This window comes from Girardinichthys multiradiatus, chromosome 1 (genome assembly GCF_021462225.1).
Source record: "Girardinichthys multiradiatus isolate DD_20200921_A chromosome 1, DD_fGirMul_XY1, whole genome shotgun sequence".
Taxonomy (NCBI): Eukaryota; Metazoa; Chordata; class Actinopteri; order Cyprinodontiformes; family Goodeidae; genus Girardinichthys; species Girardinichthys multiradiatus.
The window spans coordinates 4749172-4768054 of NC_061794.1; the positions used below are offsets into that span (position 1 = coordinate 4749172).

The following is an 18883-nucleotide window of genomic DNA, read 5'->3' on the forward strand; positions in this document are numbered from 1 at the left end:
CTTTATTTAAAATTTTTCGACAGTAGACAGACAGGAAAAAAGGGGCAGAGAGAGATGGGGAGACGTGCGGCAAAGGTTGCCAGGTTTGGGACTCAAACCCGGAACGGACCCATCAAGGACTATAGCCTCTATATATGGTCGTCCGCTTAATCCCTAAATCACCAGCACCACGCCCCAGACCGAATTATTATTTAAGAAACTATTAAAATATTAATATTAAATAATATCAATAATAATCACAGCAATCTAGACCAGGGCTCTGCAACTGGCAATTCCAGAGCCACAAGTGGCTCTTTAGGTCTTCCACAATGGCTCTTATTAACTTTGGCTAAAAATGATAAAAATCCAACTAATACTCTTAAATATAGATGATAACAAATGCAGGTTTTATTATCTTTATCATTGAATAATTGTGTTGAATTTCCACAAGAGAATGAGAGTTAAAGTAATTCTTTAAAAATGACCAGAAATAGCTGTTCTGTGAAGGCCTCAGAGGTTTGCTAGACAACATCAGTGAACAAACGGCACCATGAAGATCAAGAAACACTGCAGAAAGGTGAGGGAGAAAAGGTACAGAGAAGTTTAAAGCAGGGTTAGGTTTTAACATTTTACAGAACTGTTCAATTCATCTTCTGGAAATGAAAAGAGTATGACACAACAGCAAACATGGATGTCTACCCAATATAGAGACAAGGAGAGCATTACTCAGATAAACAGCCAAGAGGCCCTTGGTAACTCTGGAGGAACTGCAGAGATTAACAGCTTAGGTGGGAGAATCTATTGACAATATTTTATGCATTTCATAAATCTGGCCTCCATTAGGCAGGAGGTTGATGATTGACTTTGTCGTCGTGTCGTGATGTTTTGGACACTCGGGTGAAGAGAGAGGCGGAGCTGTCCACTGATCACCATCTGGTGGTGAGTTGGATCTGCTGGAAGAGGAGAAAGCCGGACCGACTTGGCAGGCTCAAGCGCATAGTGAGGGTCTGCCGGGAACGTCTGGCAGAGCCCTCGGCCAGGGATGTTTTCAACTCCCACCTCCGGGAGAGCTTTGATCAGATTCCGGGGGATGTTGGAGACAGAGTCCGAGAGGACCATGTTCTCCGAATCTATTGTCGATGCTGCTGCTCGTAGCTGTGGCAGTAAGGTCTGCGGTGCCTGTTACGACAGCAATCCCTGAACCCGGTGGTGAAGAAGGAGTCCTATCGGCTGTGGTTGGCTTGTGGGACTCCTGAGACAGCTGACGGGTACCGTGAGGCCAAGCGTGCCAAACTTGGGCCTGGGAGGAGTTTGGTGAGGCCATGGAGAAGGACTACCGGTGGCCTCGAAGCGATTCTGGCAAACCGTCCGGCGCCCCAGAAGGGGGAAGCAGTGCTCCGCCAACACTGTTTACAATGGGGGTGGGAAGCTGCTGACCTCGACTGGGGACATTATCGGGCGGTGGAAGGAGTACTCCGAGGATCTCCTCAATCCTGCCATCACGCATTCCCTGGTGGAAGCAGAGCCTGGGGACTCGGGGTTGTACTCTTTCATCACCCAGGCTGAAGTCACCGAGGTGGTTAAAAAGGTCGGCGGTGGCAGGGCTTCGGGGGTGGATGAGATCCGCCCTGAGTACCTCATGTCTCTGGATGTTGTGGAGCTGTCGTGGTTGACAAGCATCTTCAACATTGCGTGGCAGTCGGGGACAGTGCCTCTGAACTGGCAGACTGGGGTGGTGGTCCACTTTCATAAGAAGGGTGACTGGAGGGTGTGTTCCAACTACATGGGGATCACACTCCTCAGCCTCCCTGGTAAGGCCTACGTCAGGGTGTTGGAGAGGAGAGTCCAGCCAATAGACGAACCTCTGCTTCAGGAGGAGCAGTGTGGTTTTCGTCCCGGCTGTGGAACACTGGATCAGCTCTACACCCTCTACAGGGTACTCGAGGGTTCATGGGAGTTTCCCCAACCAGTCCACATGTGTTTTGTGGACCTGGAGAAGGCATTCAACTGTGTCCCTCGTGATGCCCTGTGGGGGGTGCTCCAAGAGTATGGAATCGGGGGCCCTTTACTAGGGGCCAACCAGTCTCTGTACAAGCGGAGCAGGAGTTTGGTCCGCATTGCCGGCACTAAGTCGGACCTGTTCCCAGTGCATGTTGGACTCCGGCAGGGCTGCCCTTTGTCACTGGTCCTGTTCATAACTTTTATGGACAGGATTTCTAGACGCAGCCAAGGGCCGGAGGGTTCTGGTTTGGGGACCAGTGGATTTCGTCTCTTCTTTTCGCAGATAACATGGTCCTGCTGGCCCCCTCTAACCAAGACCTACTGCATGCACTGGGGAGGTTCGCAGCCGAGTGTGAAGCGGGTGACATGAAGATCAGCTCCTCCAAGTCCGAGGCCATGGTTCTTGACCAGAAATAGGGTTGCTTGTCCTCTTCAGGTTGGAGGGGAGTTCCAGCCTCATGTGGAGGAGTTCAAGTATCTCTGGGTCTTGTTCACGAGTGAGGGGAGAATGGAGCGGGAAATCGACAGACGAATCGGTGCAGCTGCCACAGTAATGGAGGCGCTGCGCCGGTCCATTGTGGTGAAGAGAGAGCTGACCCAAAAAGAGAAGCTCTCAATTTACCGGTCGGTCTACGTTCCTACCCTTACCTATGGCCATGAACTTTGGGTCATGACCGAAAGAACAAGATCCCGGATACAAGCGGCTGAAATGAGCTTCCTCCGTAGGGTGGCCGGGCACTCCCTTAGAGATAGGGTGAGGAGCTCGGCCATCCGGGAGGAGCTCAGAGTAGAGCCGCTGCTCCTCCACATCAAGAGGAGCCAGTTGAGGTGGCATCTATACCGGATGCCTCCTGGACGCCTTCCTTTGGAGGTGTGCCACGCACGTCCCACCGGGAGGAGTCCCAGGGGACGGCCCAGGACACGCTGGAGGGACTATGTCTCTCGGCTGGTCTGGGAACGCCTTGGGCTCCCCCCGGAGGAGCTGGAGGAGGTGTCTGGGAGATGGATGTCTGGGTGTCTCTGTTGAGTCTGCTGCCCCCACGGCCCGGTCCCGGATAAAGCGGAAGACGTCAAGTACGAGTACAAATCTGGCCTTAGTGGGAAAAAAAGCAAGAAAGTATAAAAAGAAAACCATGTTTTGCTTGCAGTTTGTCACAAGCAATGTAGCAAACATATAGAAGAAGGTTATTTAGAAGGGAAAAGGAACTTGCACAAAGTTGATGGGAAGATGGATGGAGCCATTTACAGGACAATTCAGGAAGAAAACCTGTCAGAATGTACAACACGGAGGACCAGTGGCTTACCTTCTAGAAGGACAAAGACCAAAACACCATAATGGTTTAGATGAAAGCCTTTTCATGTGTTAGAATGAACCAAAGTTCAGGACAAAATCAAACTGATAATCTGTGCTAAGAATTGAAAATTGACATTTTTAAATTATCCATGTTCTCTAACTGAACTTAATATAATTGGCAAAGGACAACAGGCAAAGATCTCAGTTTCTAGATCTGCAAAACCAGTAGAGACATACTCCAAAGATTTGTTCCATTAAAAGGTGGTTAGGCATAATTTTGACTCAGGGGCACAAAATAAATGTAAACCATGTAACATTTTCTCTTCACTTCAAAGCTATGTGTTGCTTTGTGTTTCACATACCTTCTTTTTAAAACCCACTAAAAATTGTGGTTGTATCGGAGAAAAAAGTTCAAGGTGTATGACTACTTTTACAAACCCCTGAACAGTTATGTTGGTGGACAGGGTAAACAATTAAAACAATTATTACACCCCTCATGTGAATAGACTTATTACAATAGGAAATTGGTTCAGGATAAATTCTGGATTTCAAATAAATAGAGACCTGTCGGTCTGTAGTTGTTGAAAAGCAATTTGTAAAGGTATACATTTGGTAATGTGATGCAGCCTAATGAGACAAACCTACCTGAGGTCACAATTCCAATTCCATTTTATTTATTCTTTGTTATTACAAATCAATACAGAGGTCAAGATCTTCTCAAATTCCCGGAGTAGTATCTGAAGTAGAAACCTGTCACATGTGTGGTGTTAAGAGAAGATCTGGAACAAATCAGATCCATGATGTCTGACACCTACAAATGAGAAATGTCTCACCTCTGTGGCAGATAATGGTACTGCAGGTATGATTTTCTCAGCTCCATGGAATAACTGGGGCAAAATCAAAGTCCTTTCTGCCTCAGATGCACATATGTACAAACGCACCTGAACCCCCACCCTCTATTGTGCAGAGCAGGGCATGTTCACGTTTTTGCCACACAGACATCAACCGAACTTTCATGTGGAGCTCTTGTCTGTCGTTCTGTCCTTCAGATACACTTGGCCTCCATGTCATACAACCGGAGAAGGTCAGAGATCACAGCATTGATGTCTGCTTTGGTCACGTCCTCACACAGCACCTACACATGGACAAACACACAACCCAGAATGTCAGCTCCACACCTGGCCTCAATAAACAGGGGACATCAAAGGTGCACACACCATTTCAAACGACCCAGATTCAGTGGCCTTCAGGGATGAAGCAGAAGGTCTGTACAAAAACAGACTTTTCTCAATTTGAATTTGAATCAGATGACTTGCTAAATGAAATTTGTGACAAGAGATCTAATTTAGAAAATTGGGTGAATAGGAAAAAAATATAATTGTCACCAACAATCAATGAATGCCCAACAGTAACAAACCATCTGTGCTTTTGAAGACTAGCTGCAGCAGTAATTTAATCTAGCTGAAGTGCACAACAAAACAAAATTGCAGGCACTCAGTCTGCATGACAGCAGAAGCACCTTTTTGCTACATAGTTTCTTTAAGCTGTTGCACAGAAAACATTGATACTTGTGCATCCCAGTAATCATTTAATATTGTTTTGCTTATTCCCCTCTGTAATGTGATCGGATGGAAACCAGCCAACCAGAAATGTGATCAGCAGGGCACAGAACAGTAAATTATGATATAGTTTAATGTTTACACATCTTTAAGGAATTTGTGTTTTTAAACCGGATACATTCACAAGGCCTTGTAAAAGTATTCGTAGTTCTTGAACTTTTTTACATTTTTCTGCCACAAACAACATATTTTATTTGGATTTTATGTGACAGACCAACACATAGTGGTGCATCATTGTAAATTGAATGAAAATTATAAAAGGTTTCAAATGTTGTTTTCAGTATGATTTAGCCACCTTGAATGTGATTTACCTAAATTAAATCCAGTCCAACCAGTTGCCTTCAGAAATCACAGAATTATTGTGTAGAGTCCACCTGTGTGTAACTTAATCACTGCATAAATCCAGCTCTTCTCTGAAGATCTCGGAGGTTTGTTGGAGAATATTAGATAACTCAAAGCATCATGACGACCACAAAAAACACAAGGCAGACCAGAGAAAAGATTGTGGGGACATTTTAAGCATCCCACAGAGCTCTGTTCAACTTATCATCTGAAAAATGGAAAGAGTATGGCACAACTGCAAACCTACCAAAACAAGGGCATTCACCTAAACTGAGAGGTTTTGTAAAAAAGAGCATTAAAAAGCCAAGAGGCCCACGGTAACTCTAGAGGATCTGCTAAGGTCCACAGCTCAGGTGGGAGAACCTCTTGACAGGACTTGTGAACTCCACAAATCTGGCCAACCCCAACTGTATGGTGGCAGCATCATGCTGTGGAGATGATGCTTTTCTTCAGCAAGGACAGGGGAAATGGTCAGAGTTGAAATCATGAAAGATAACTTAGAGGTTGCAAAAGACTTGAAACAGTGGCATAGGTTCTCCTTCCAAAGAGACAACAATGCTACAAATACAGCCACAGCTACAATGAAATGTTATAGATCAAAGCATATTCATGGTTAGAATGTCCCAGTCAAAGTACAACCCTAAATCCAACTGAGAATTAAAAACAATTGACCATATTTATTTTTCAGGATTGTGGCATCCAGAAACCAAAGCCTGTGGAACAAAGACCAGTTTTCCCTCAAAACAAATATATTACATTGTTATCAGAATTTGTCTAAATGGCTTAGCTGCAATACTCTGCATTATTATTTACTCTACTTGGTGGCTAGTTCCATGGCAAACAGGCTCTGGATGACGAGTCAGAGAAAGAGCGGCTCAGACGCCTTCATGAGGACTTATAACGAGGTACGTGATGTCGCCCGGTACGGTGGATCCAGGGTCCCACCTTGGAGCCAGGCCTGAGGTCAGGACTCGTTGGCGAGCGCCCGGTGGCCGCGTTACGGCCGAACCAGAGACGCGAGGCCATCCCCCAGTGGGCCCACCACCTGCAGGGAGAACCATGAGGGGCCGATGTGATAGAGGATCGGGCAGCGGACAAAGATGGAGACCTCAATGACCCAATCTCTGGATGCTTAAACTGGCTCTGGGTACATGGAATGCCACCTTGCAGGGGGGAAGGAGCCTGAGCTTGTGTGGGAGGTCGGGAGATATTGGCTAGAAATAGAAGAGGCTCACCTCCACACACAGCGTGGGCTTTGGAACCCAACTCCTTGAGGGAGATTGGACTCTCTTCTACTCTGAATTGGCTTGCGGGGAGAGGCAGCGGGCAAGGGTGGGTATGCTTGTCGTCCCCCAGCTCAGCTGTCTCGTGTTGGGGTTTACCCCAATGGATGACAGGGTCGCACCTTTAGGTCGGAGAGAGATGTCTGACTGTTGTTTTGGCCTACAGGCCAACCAGCGGTGCAGACTACCAGGCATTCTTGGAAACCCTGTTGGGGGTGCTAGACAGTGCCCCTTTTCTTGGACTCCGTCTTTCTGGTGGACAGCTAACCTCGACTGGGGACATTATCGGGCGGTGGAAGGAGTACTTCGAGGATCTCCTCAATCCTGCCGTCATGTGTTCCCTTCTGGAAGCAGAGACTGGGGACTCGGAGTCTGACTCATTCATCACCCAGGCTTAAGTCACCAAGGTGGTCAAAAAGCTCCACGGTGGCAAGGCTTGAGTACCTCAAGTCTCTGGATGTCGTGGTTGACACACCTCATCAACATTGCGTGATGGTCGGGGACAGTGCCTCTGGACTGGCAGACTGGGGTGGTGGTTCCCTTTCCCAAGAAGGGGGACCGGAGGGTGTGTTCCCTGGTAAGGCCTATGCCAGGGTATTGGAGAGGAGAGTCCGGCCGATAGTTGAACCTCCTTTTCAGGAGGAGCAGTGTGGTTTTTGTCCCGGCCGTGGAACACTGGACCAGCTCTACACCCTCTGCAGGGTGCTCGAGGGTTCATGGGAGTTTGCCCAACCGGTCAACATGTGATTTGTGGACCTGGAGAAGGCTTTCGACTGTGTCCCTCGTAGTGCCCTGTGGGGGGTGCTCCAGGAGTACGGAATCGAGGCCCATTATTAGGGTCCATCTGGTCTCTGTACAAGCGGAGCACGAGTTTGGTCTGCACTGCTGGATCTAAGTTGGACCTGTTCCCGGTGCATGTTGGACTCCAGCAGGGCTGCCCTTTGTTCCTGTTCATAATTTTCATGGACAGGAATTAAAGGAGCAACAAAAGGCCAGAGGGGGTCTGGTTTGGGGACCGATAGATTTCATCTATTTTTTTTTTTTTACAGATGACATGGTCCTGCTGGTCCCCTTTAGCCAAGACCTACAGCATGAACTTGGGCAGTTCACAGCCAAGTGTGAAGCGGCTGGGATGAGAACCAGTTGCTCCAAGTCCGAGGCCATGGTTCTCGACCAGAAAAAGGTGGCTTGCCCTCTTCAGGTTGAAGGGGAGTTCCTGCCTCAAGTGGAGGAGTCGAAGTATCTCGGGGTCTTGTTCACAAGTGAGGGAAGAATGAAGCAGGAGATCGACAGACGGATCGGTACGGCCACCGCACCAATGAGGACGCTGTGCTGGTCCGTTGTAGTGAAGAGAGAGCTGAGCCAAAAAGCAGTCGGTCTACATTCCTACCCTCACCTATGAACATGAACTTTGGGTCATGACCAAAAGAATGAGATCATGGATACAAGCTGCTGAAACGAGCTTCCTCTGCAAACTGTGATGTCTGATGGGATTTTCTATAGATCCCCATGTGTTTAGTTTGGCTATAAGAAGACAAACTTCTGGTTGTTTTACAGCAGCTGCAGCAGAGTCTACCAGCCTTCTGAAAGCACTTTTAGTCTTTGTTTGACAACTTAACTGCCTCTACACATCAGCTTACACTTCAATTAATGACTGTTTAACTGCTTCCAGATATCTGACATCTTACTAGCTATAGCTGTTCACTCACTGACCGGTTCTTCGGATGACTCCAGCTTACATGGCTCACAGCTGCCTGAAATTTCTATAACATTTATGGTGTACAATTTACTGCCTTTATGAGCTCTTTAAATGACATTTTAATTGCTTTCATTGACTTGCACTTAGACAGCCAGTTGTCAGGGCTTACAGTCTAAATGTGAGGGGATATGAGAATCAGTCCAGGACAGAAAGGTGCTTATAGTATCTGATTTACCGGAATTGTACACAGACACCAACATGTTTGGCGCCACTGTGTAGAACTGTACATCTAAGTTTTATTGTTTAAAGATACACCAAGTAATCAGCAATTGGCTGAAACTGGGAAATTTTACACTTTAACAACACTAACACTCCAAGATTTTTGTATTTTCTATGGTGGCATGTAGGATGTTCATTCAGGCTGATGCTTTTAAATATCAGGAAGCTGAACATATTCCAGCAAAGATGCTCTGTTTCATCCTTGTCAGGAGTCCAGATGTTTCCAGACTTTTGGGATTCTCAGAGTTTAGGTAAGGGCCTATTAACTCTATAGGGAAGACACAAAGAGACTCATGTTAGTAATGCTAATAGCTCTAATTTCACTAATCACCTAAATGAAATGCTGAAGACTCAACTCTGGGTTCATGTTGTTGCTGTTTTGTAATAGTCAATCCTGTAAAACTGCAGAGCTGTGTAACAGTGGCTGCTCTCTGTCTCACACAGTGTGACACCTCTTGCCCTAGTGTTACTTATGAATGATCAATCACAGAAGGCTCCTGTGTAGTTACAATAAACATATACATGATTCAACAATATCACAAATAACAGCAGACAGGAGCCTTTTCCTCACCATACATAGTTAGACAAAAATGTTATATTTTTGTGACTGGATCGTTTCGAAAAATATCTACTAAATATATTTACACCAGTGTACAAAAAAGGTCAGTGAGATATAACCTGTCTGACAAAGGTAAATGCAAAGAATTGTCATTCTTTTAGTTACCTAAGCATTTGGGTGTTAAGAGTACATTTTTCAATTTACTGAGAAAGCAGAAAATAATCTTTTACTGTAATTTACAGTTCTTAAAGAGAAATTTGAATTGTTGAAAATTGATTGTCAGAGTTCTACAAAATCAGAGATCACACATCAGAAAAGTCCCAATTAAAGCAATCAGTACCATTAAATCAGACGCCCTTACATGCATGTTCTCATTCCTAAAACAAAAACACACCTGCCACCACTCCTTCTCGCCAACGGATAGCTCCACTCCATAGCTGTTCAGTGCCAGGTACAATGCAGCTACTGCGATGTGTTGTGGTGTGTGGAGAATGCACATGTCTCCATGGTAACAGTCTCTCAGCAATGCCCAGGAAGTCTCGGCCACAGGGGTTCGAGACCAAGCATGTCGGTTCACCAGTGATTTTACAGACAGCAGGTAGTGGAGTAAATACTGCAGGACAACAGGCAGAAAGTCAAACCTAAATCTCCTACTGTGGGTTTAAGGTTAGGAAACAACAAACAGGACAGAACCATCTCTTTTTAACTTTCAATTTAGGGCTGATACTCAGTGTGTGATCTTCATTTCTCGATTTGTTTGCAACGTTTTTGATAAAATAGTTGCACATATAAGAATGACACCTCAGCCACTAGATGGTGCCATTTATCAATCTTCACACCACCTGTTATTCTTTAAATACATTTTTAAACAGTTTCTATTTAACATTGTAGCCATTTGAGCAGCAGCATTATGACACTGTTAACCTAAAACTGCTGCTGTTATAAGACCCACAACTTCATCCTACAAAATACATCAATGGCAACATTGTCCAGTGAGGGACAGAAAAGGAGGCTGAAAACTGAATGAGGAGGCAGGGATTACATGCCACACACTCCTACCCTGTGAGGGTGTTCAAAGGAGACGTGGAAGTTAAGCTGTCGGAGGATGAGGAGCTCACACTGCACCACGCTGTCCCTGAGGTCCCAGAACACTTTGTCACATTCAAGAGGAGCACTGCCTTTGTTAAAGTACCTGTGAGGGACGAAAAGACAGAATAGACAGGTTTTAATTCAGACTTCAATTTATCTTTCAACTTTTTCTACAAAAGGTTTATAAATTGTAAGAAATATCCAGCAATTCCACTGTTTCAGGGTAGAACAGAAAGTCCTGTATTTTGAACAACATTGTGCAAATGGCCTGTTGTACCTGTGTGTGGAATGATGTGTAGCCGGGGCTTCAGAAGCACCTCATCCTGACTTAACACAACTTGTTAACTGCCTATTAGATACAATATAGAAATTTCCATTGGCAATTATATGAATAAAATTAGGAGTATTTTTTGCTGTGAAGGATGGTCACATAGGCTTTTGAGGATGTAAAAGTTTTGCCTTGTAAATTATTCATCCTGGACGTTTTTGATTAGATAACAGCAATGGTCTTTTATGTATTTTTGGTGATTATATGTGACAAACAACGTAGTGCAAGGTTTAGACGTGAAAGGAAAGAAAAATCTGGAAAGTGTGGCTTATTCTTGTTTTTATTTTATTTATCTATTAATAGCAATAAAAAGTGACCCTAGAGACCCGAAGCAGATTTGATTCTTATGAATCAAATAGATCTCAATGTGCTAGAAATAAAAGAACATAAAAAGAAGTCGAATTAAATAAAAAAAGAGCAAAATAAAAAATGATTCAAATAAAGTAATTTCAGAAATCTTTCAAACAGCAGTTTCTTTAGGCTCACCAAGGCTGGCAACAGAAGAGGAGTCGGATGTCCAGATAAAAGTGATGGTTATTATGAGAGATAAGTGGAGCTGATGTTGAGTGAAAATAAAAATTCCTTCAATTCTGGAGCTCTTCAGTTGCAGGAATTTGTTGTTTATCCATGATTTTATCTCTTCAAGGCAGAGCTGGAGCGTGTCACTGATGGGCAGGGTGCTGTGGAAGGTTGGAACAGGATATGGGAGAGAGTCCATTTTTATGTAAAGTTGTGTCATATGCGTAACAATAGTATGAAACCCCATGGCGACTGATGACTTGGCCTAGAGGAAGCACGTAGATGTTGAAGAGGGTGGGACCAAGAATGGATCCTTGAGAAACGCACGTGACTGAGTCCTGGATTTGGATTTTCCAGTGGAGGTTGGTGAGGTAGGTACGGACCAGTTCAGGACAGTGTGACTAAGTTTAATAATGGGACAAAGCCGGTTTATGATCTCGTGGTCAATATTGTAGCAGACAAATCTAGGAAGAAAAGGAGGAAGGGTGCACCAATATCTGCTGCCATCATCAGGTCATTTGCGACTTTGACCAGTGCTGTTTCAGTGATGCTTGCAGGCTGGAACCCAGATCAGTACTTTTCAAATAGTTGATTGGTTTTCAGGTGTTAATGTGGTTGTGCAGCACAGACTTTTTCCAGAACCCTCGAAAGAAAGGGAAGGTTCCCTATAGGATCGTAGTTGGTCAAAATCTCTGGATTGAGGGTTTTACCAGCAGTGGCTTTATTATGACAGTTTTCAGGGAATATGGAACAGAGCCAGCAAAGAGGGCTGATTAATGAACATGGTGGTAAGAGGAGCTATGACAGAGATATTTGTCTTGACTAGAGCAGAGGGGAACGGGTCAAGAGCAAATGCGGTCGGTTTCAACCTTTTGAGGATGTTGAGAATCTCCTGCAGGGAAACAGGGAAGAAGGAATAGAGAGGCTGGAGAGTAGGTCAGCAGTCTGATGGGATGAATTGGACGAGGAGCTCAGGGCAGTGCGGAGTATGTTGATTTTTGGGCAAAAGAAGTCCAGAAATGTATCGCAGTTGTCATCTGTTGATTATGAGTTTTAAGAGGTACATGGTTTGATGGGCGAGGACCTGTGGAGAAAAGCTGCTTAGAGTTTCCAGGACAGCTCTGGATAACATTGGAAAAAATAGATTGCTGGTGCTTGTTAGAGCATCTGTGAGCAGGCTCTTTGGTGTTCCTGGTAGGCTTGCTTATGGACAGTAAGTCCAGAAGCCTTGAATTCTCACTCTAGAACCTGTCCAGCTGTTTTCATTTTCCGCAGCACATTATTGTACCAGAGAGCAGGCATATGTTCAGAGATTTGTCTAGAATTAGCAGGAGACCGTGTGTTCTACAGTTCAATTTTAAAAGATTTTGTTAGTTAGTCTTTGCATTGGCCGCAGCAAAGTCAAGTCCACTCCGTGTTTTCCAGCCTTTCGACTTTGAAGCTCAACTTCAGCATTGCCATGGCTAGAAAGTGGAATATACGGAACAGAGAATACTGCTGTGCAAAAAGAGGAAATGGAGTCACCAGACCGGGAGTAAACAAGTCTCCTATAAGTGACTATGTGGATGTATTGTGGTTGGCGTTAGAGTCCGAGTTGATTGATGGTTGAGATGTACCAGGGGATGATCCAGTTGTTAAACTTCTGCAGAGTATTGCACCATGACGCTGGTCGCGATAAACCTGAGGAGTCCAGCAGCTCTGTGGCAGCAGGTTTCAGGACCAGAAGGAGTGGACCATGACAAGCAGGCCTCTTGTTGCTGTGTTGGGTTTTGGGCCTAGTGCTGAATGCTTTAGGATGGAGAACATGCCATGATGTCCTTATTTAAGTCGTTATGGCAGTTATTTGTCCATCAAAAAAGCTAAAAAAAGACGGGAAAACAAAACCGCCTAACAGCTTTTTAGGGTGGGGGGTGCAATAAAATATCCTAAACTGTTCAGAAAGTCAAAACCAACCCCATGTTTTTCAGACAACATAGAGCTGCTCAATGTTGGCTGCAAAGCTAACGCTCACAGAGCCTGATGGTAACACCCTGATGTCAGGAAAAAACTGAATAAGTAAATGTTGGATTTTCACAAGTTGTATTATCATTGAAACAGTTAGAGAAAACACTGCAACTTCATGCCTTCTTGATATAGTGGAGAACGTGTGTTTTTACCAAACAAACTAACAAAACAGATGACATATTGCCTCCACTCAATGTCCTCTCAGGAGTATGATTTCAAATCTGCCTGTGTATTTTTTATTCTTCACCATGTGTTTTACCTGTGGCTCACATTGATGATGTCCCGAGTCCGGATGTGCTGCTCCTCCACTTTGCCAGCCAGGTACAAACAACTCATAGCCACCAGGTAGGGCTCATAAACACCGGGCGTGAACCGTTGAAAGAAACGGTGGTACAACACACAGGCCGTGGCCACAGGCACCGAGCGCATACCGAGCTTCACTCCTGAGCAACAAAAAGCCAAGCAGAGACCAACGCTTAGAAGGTTCTCCTTAATGTTTTCTGGTAACTGATTTAGACACATTTATTTACTTCTACAACAACAGTGATGGCTGAGGCTCCATGAATTATTTCACAAACTGTGTCATGGTCCTGGAATTGTCATCCAATATGAAATGGCTCAGCATGTATTGATGAAAATCTGCACATTGCATCAGTGAGATGTATACAAAAGGTTTTTCTTCTGGTCATAACACGAAATTTACTGCAGTACTTGTCTGTTGGGTAGTGCTTAAAACCGGGATGCGTTCTTCTAATGGAAACGGGGGTTTGCCCTGAAACCTAAATATCTAGTATTATAATAGTGACATTTAAAATAATAGCCTTTCACTACCTGTACTTACAGTTATTATTGTAACGTTTGCGTCTGATTAGGCGGTGGAGTAAAGGGCTGTTCCAACATATTTTTACTAGATTTAAAAACCTCAGATCAACTCTAGTTTAAAATGTTTATCTCTCATTATCTCATATTAGCAACTGTATCTCAAACGAAAACTTTATTCTATTTCAGAAATGTATTTACAAAATATATTTGTGATTTATGACAAAAGTCAACCCTGGGCCAACTCGTACCTGACTCCATTATGAAGCGACACACGCGAAAGTGAGTCCTCATGTCCCGCGTGGGCTCCGACCCGGCGTCCCGGCCGGACTGTCGGCTGCCCGACGGCCGGGGTTCTCCTTCTGGCGCGGCAGTTAACCGAGAGGTCGAACCTTCCATGACACCTGGGCCAGAGAGAAAGAAAACCAAAAGACGGCGTCTAAAAGCCGAAATCAATAACGTATGCTTTAACTATACCTCTGCGTCAACTCACCCGCACTTAAAAGCAGTCCTGACTTGATTACAACTATCTTTTTTGAGAAAACTTGAAAAAATAATGCGAAACGCTAGCTCTGTTGTATGGCACTTGAAACAACGTTCATTCTGACACCGGAAGATAAATATGCAAGTTTCTTCTTCTTCTTCTTGTATTATTTTTGGCAGTTGGCAAATAACGTTATGATGTGCATTACCGCCACCGACTGGTATGGAGTGTGGTTCTTCATGGTTTTAAATCTTATTCACTATTACAACAATCAAATTATATTTATTAATTTAGTGTTTTTGAAAAATCTAATTATAATTTGAATATGTTTGCTATCTAAACTTCTTTGCAGAGTATCTCTCAAAATAAAATTTTCTTTAATACCTACAAATTCTCTCCTTAAAATTGTTCTTTCTTGTTCATATTTCTGACACTTCAATATTACATGTTCTATTGTTTCCTCCTCCCCACAATGATCACATTTTCCTGTATTATGTTTCTTTATCTTGAACAATGTAGAATTAAGTCCTGTATGTCCTATTCTTAATCTTGTAATTAATCTTTCCTCTTTTCTTCTCCTTCTTCCTGTTCTTACTTCTCCTACTATCTTGTTGATTCTGTAAAACCATCTTCCTTTCTTTTCTTCATCCCACCTTTTTTGCCACTCTTTCCTGATTCTCTGTTTAATTATATTTCTTGCCTCTGACCTACTAATATTTATTATAAAGCTAATGTTGTTTTGTATTGCCTTCTTTGCTATCCTGTCCGCCATCTCATTCCCTCCAACTCCTACATGTGCTGGTACCCATAAAAACACTAATATTAATCCCATTCTTTGTATTCTAAATAAAGTATGTTTTATTTCCAACAAAATGTCTGGTCTACCCTCTGAATGATTATGTTTTAAACTTAATAATGCTGAACTTGAGTCTGAACAAATGATTGTTTTTAATGGTTTTATATCCTCCACCCACTGCACTGCTAACAATATGGCTAATAATTCTCCTGAATATACTGATAATCCATCTGTAATTCTTTTTCCTACTTTTATTTTAAATTCTGGTATTACAAATGCTACTCCTATTTTTTCATCTGTTTTTGATGCGTCTGTGTAAATCTGGACATAATGATAGTAATTGTTTATATATTCTTGTATTATACTTGAATCTAATCTACATTTTGGATCCTTTTTCTTTTTCATCAATGCCATATCCACCACTGCTTCTGGTAACAGCCACGGTGGCACTACTGGCAAAGGCAACATTAAACTTATTTCTTTTTCATATATTTGAAATTCTTCTGCTATATTATTGATAATCCAACCAAAACTCTTAACTTGTTTTTTTTCTTTTTCCCAGCATGGTTTTAAAATATCACGTGTGGGATGATCCGGATTATTGCTTTGTAAATTTATCCAGTAATTTATTGCTAACTGTTTCCTTCTTAGATCTAATGGCATCTCTCCCATCTCTACCTGAAGTGCTGCTATTGGACTGGTTCTGATTGCTCCTGTACAAATTCTTAAAGCTTGATGTTGTATATTGTCTAATTTTATAAGGTGAGTGTTTGCTATACTTCCATAATCAATATTTGATTTAATTAATCCTGTATAAATTATTTTTAATGATGTTCGATCTGCTCCCCAGTCAATACCAGCCATACATCTCATAATATTTAATATTTGTTTGCATTTATCTATGATTCTTTCTATATGTACTTTCCATATAATTTTTTCATCAAACCATATACCTAAAAATTTTATATTTTTTACTTGTTCTAAAACTTGATTGTATAATTTTAGTTTTATATTTTCTCTTTTCCTTTTCTGTGTAAACACCATTACTTTTGTTTTTTCCACTGAGAATTTAAATCCCCATTGATTTGCCCATTGTTCTATTCTAATAATCTCATCCTGTATTTTCTTTTCAATAAGTTTGATATTACGACCCCTTTTCCATATAGCTCCATCGTCTGCAAATAGTGAGCAACCGACGTCCTTACCAATATTTTTAAATTCATCATTTATCATTATAGAAAACAATAATGGACTTATAATACTTCCTTGAGGAGTACCATTATCTATTATATATTTACCTGACAATTCTTGACCAATTCTTACTTGTATTGTTCTTTTTGATAAAAAATCTTTAATCCAGTTAAACATTTTTCCAGTAATACCCATTTTATTTTATTTAATTAATAATCCTTCAACCCACATCATGTCATAAGCTTTTTCTATGTCGAAAAATACAGCTACTACATTTTCTTTGTTTATTTGTGCTCTCCTAATTTTATATTCTAAACATAATGCAGAGTCATTTGTGCTTCTCCCTTTTCGAAACCCATTTTGATTTCTAGATATATATCCATTAATATTTAAATAATATGTTAATCTATTATTAATTATTTTTTCCATTATTTTACAAATATTTGATGTTAATGCCATCGGTCTATAATTTTCTGGTTTTGTGTTATCTTTTCCAGGTTTAGCTATTGGAATAATTATTGCTTCCTTCCAGCTCTGTGGCAGCTCTCCCTCCTCCCAGACTTTACTGTATAATTCTAATATTTTTTCTTTTGCTTTGTCATTAAGATGTTCTATCATCATATAGTACATTTGATCTTTTCCAGGTGATGTATTTTTTGTTTTCCTGGTAACAAAGTTCAATTCTCCTTGTGTAAATGGTTCATTTATTAATTTATTCGTATCTACGTTATTTCGCAGTAATTCTTTATATTTCATCTTTGTGATTTCCCTACCTTTCTTCCCCTCTTCACTAATATTATTTGAACTATGAATTTTACTAAATGTTTTAGCTAATATTTCTGCTTTTTCTTTATCTTCCGTTATAGTTGTATTATCTATTTTTAATATAGGATATCCATATTCTTTTCTAATACCCTTCATTCTTTTAATTGTTTTCCAAATTTGATCAATTTTTGTTTCTGTTAGGGGTTTGAAAACTTTTGTATTGTTTATCACTCATAAGTGCTGCTCTAAGTGTCTTTCCCTCCTTACATGTCACAGAAAGGGACATAGGTCAGAAGAGTGAGTTATGCTTTTATCAGCAACATCTAGGGACTGGTACGAGTCCTCACTCACTCTCTCTCTCTGCTTAAAATCAAGACACATGAACCCTAACCTTTCTGACCACACACACACACACACACACCCTGAATGTTTGTTGAACTGTGTGTGAACCAGCATGTATAAATAAAGAGACAGGGGTGCCAACACTTTGTAGTAGTCTGTACAGCAGAGCTACCCTTGCAAGTAAATTGACTGTATCGTTCTTGCCTCTGAGTTGACTAAATAATACCTAACAGTTTCTCTCCCTACGGTATTACAAAGGTTTCTCCAATAATCTATTTTTGCATTCTTAATGATCTTTCTCACTTTTGCTTGCTTTCTTTTGTACTCAATTAGGTTCTGATAAATTGGGTTACTTTTTAACATTGTAAATGCTTTATTTCTTAATTTTATTACTTCACTACATTCTTTTGTCCACCATGGCACAATTTTTTTATCATTCTTTCTTCCTCCTTTTTTTATTGATTCTTCTGCAGCCTGTAAGATTTTTTTTTTACAGATATTTATATTTAAACTATTTATATCAATTGACTCATCTATTTCTTCCAATTTATTTTGACTTAAATATTAAAATTTTTCCCAATCAGCCTTATTAAAGTTCCATCTTTTATATAATCCTGTATTCCTGTTATTTATTAATATTCCTGTTATGATTTTAATGGGGTAATGATCACTGCCTACTGTTGTATCTTTGTCAATGTCCCACTCACAGTTATTGGCTAAACAATTTGATACTATTGTTAAATCAATCACAGACTCTGTACCTGTTTTTACATTAATTCTTGTTCATCTTCCATCATTTATACATACCAAATTTTTTATTTCCATTATTTCTTCAATAACTTGTCCATTTTTATCATTACATTTTCCCCATAATTTGCTGTTAGCATTAAAATCTCCACACCAGACTACTTTTCCTTCTAAGTATCCCATTAATTCATCCATCAACTCAAATGATAATATTTTACATGGATTATAAAAATTTATTATCTTACATTTTTCTTTTTTATTGTAAATTTCAACTATTATGTATTCTAAATTTTTACCTTTTCCTAATATCTGATATTGTATTCCTTCTTTTATAAATATTCCACATCCTCCTCCACTTCCTTCTTGTCTATCCCTTCTGATACTATTATACCTTTAAACACAAAATCTAGTTTTGGTTTTAACCACGTCTCCTGTATACATATAATTTCTGGTTTTTCTTCAATTCCATCTATATACCATTTAAATTCCTGTCTATTAGCGATTAAACTTCTTGCATTCCACTGTAATATTATCATATATTTCTATCAGCTGGGGTTCCTCCTTGCGTCCCATCTGTTTCCAACTTTTTATTAATGTTTTCCCAAGATCCTTCTTTAAACCCTAAGAACTTTTCTGCTCCTCTGACTATTATTTTAATCTTTTCTGTTTTGTGTTTAGCCTGTTCAGTGCAGTTAATGACATAAGCTATGAATAATATCAGTTTTTCCACAGACATTGTAACAT

General features: G+C 41.3%; 1 protein-coding gene across 2 annotated transcripts; it reads right to left on the bottom strand.

The window, feature by feature from the left end:
• Positions 1-365: 365 nt before the first annotated feature.
• ccnq (cyclin Q) lies at positions 366-14467 on the bottom strand. Of its 2 annotated transcripts, XR_007039275.1 has the most exons (7): positions 14308-14467; positions 14066-14218; positions 13255-13438; positions 10115-10247; positions 9450-9668; positions 4108-4409; positions 366-546 (listed from the first exon to the last, which is right to left on the bottom strand). XR_007039275.1 is itself a non-coding variant. In XM_047372306.1 (6 exons), exons 2-6 carry the CDS (start codon positions 14211-14213, stop codon positions 4320-4322), a joined length of 774 nt encoding a protein of 257 aa, XP_047228262.1. In that variant the 5' UTR covers positions 14214-14218; positions 14308-14467; the 3' UTR covers positions 3926-4319. The 2 variants fall into 2 exon arrangements, 1 of the variants encoding a protein (XP_047228262.1); XM_047372306.1 differs by lacking the exon at positions 366-546 and having other exon boundaries at positions 3926-4409.
• Positions 14468-18883: the final 4416 nt, after the last annotated feature.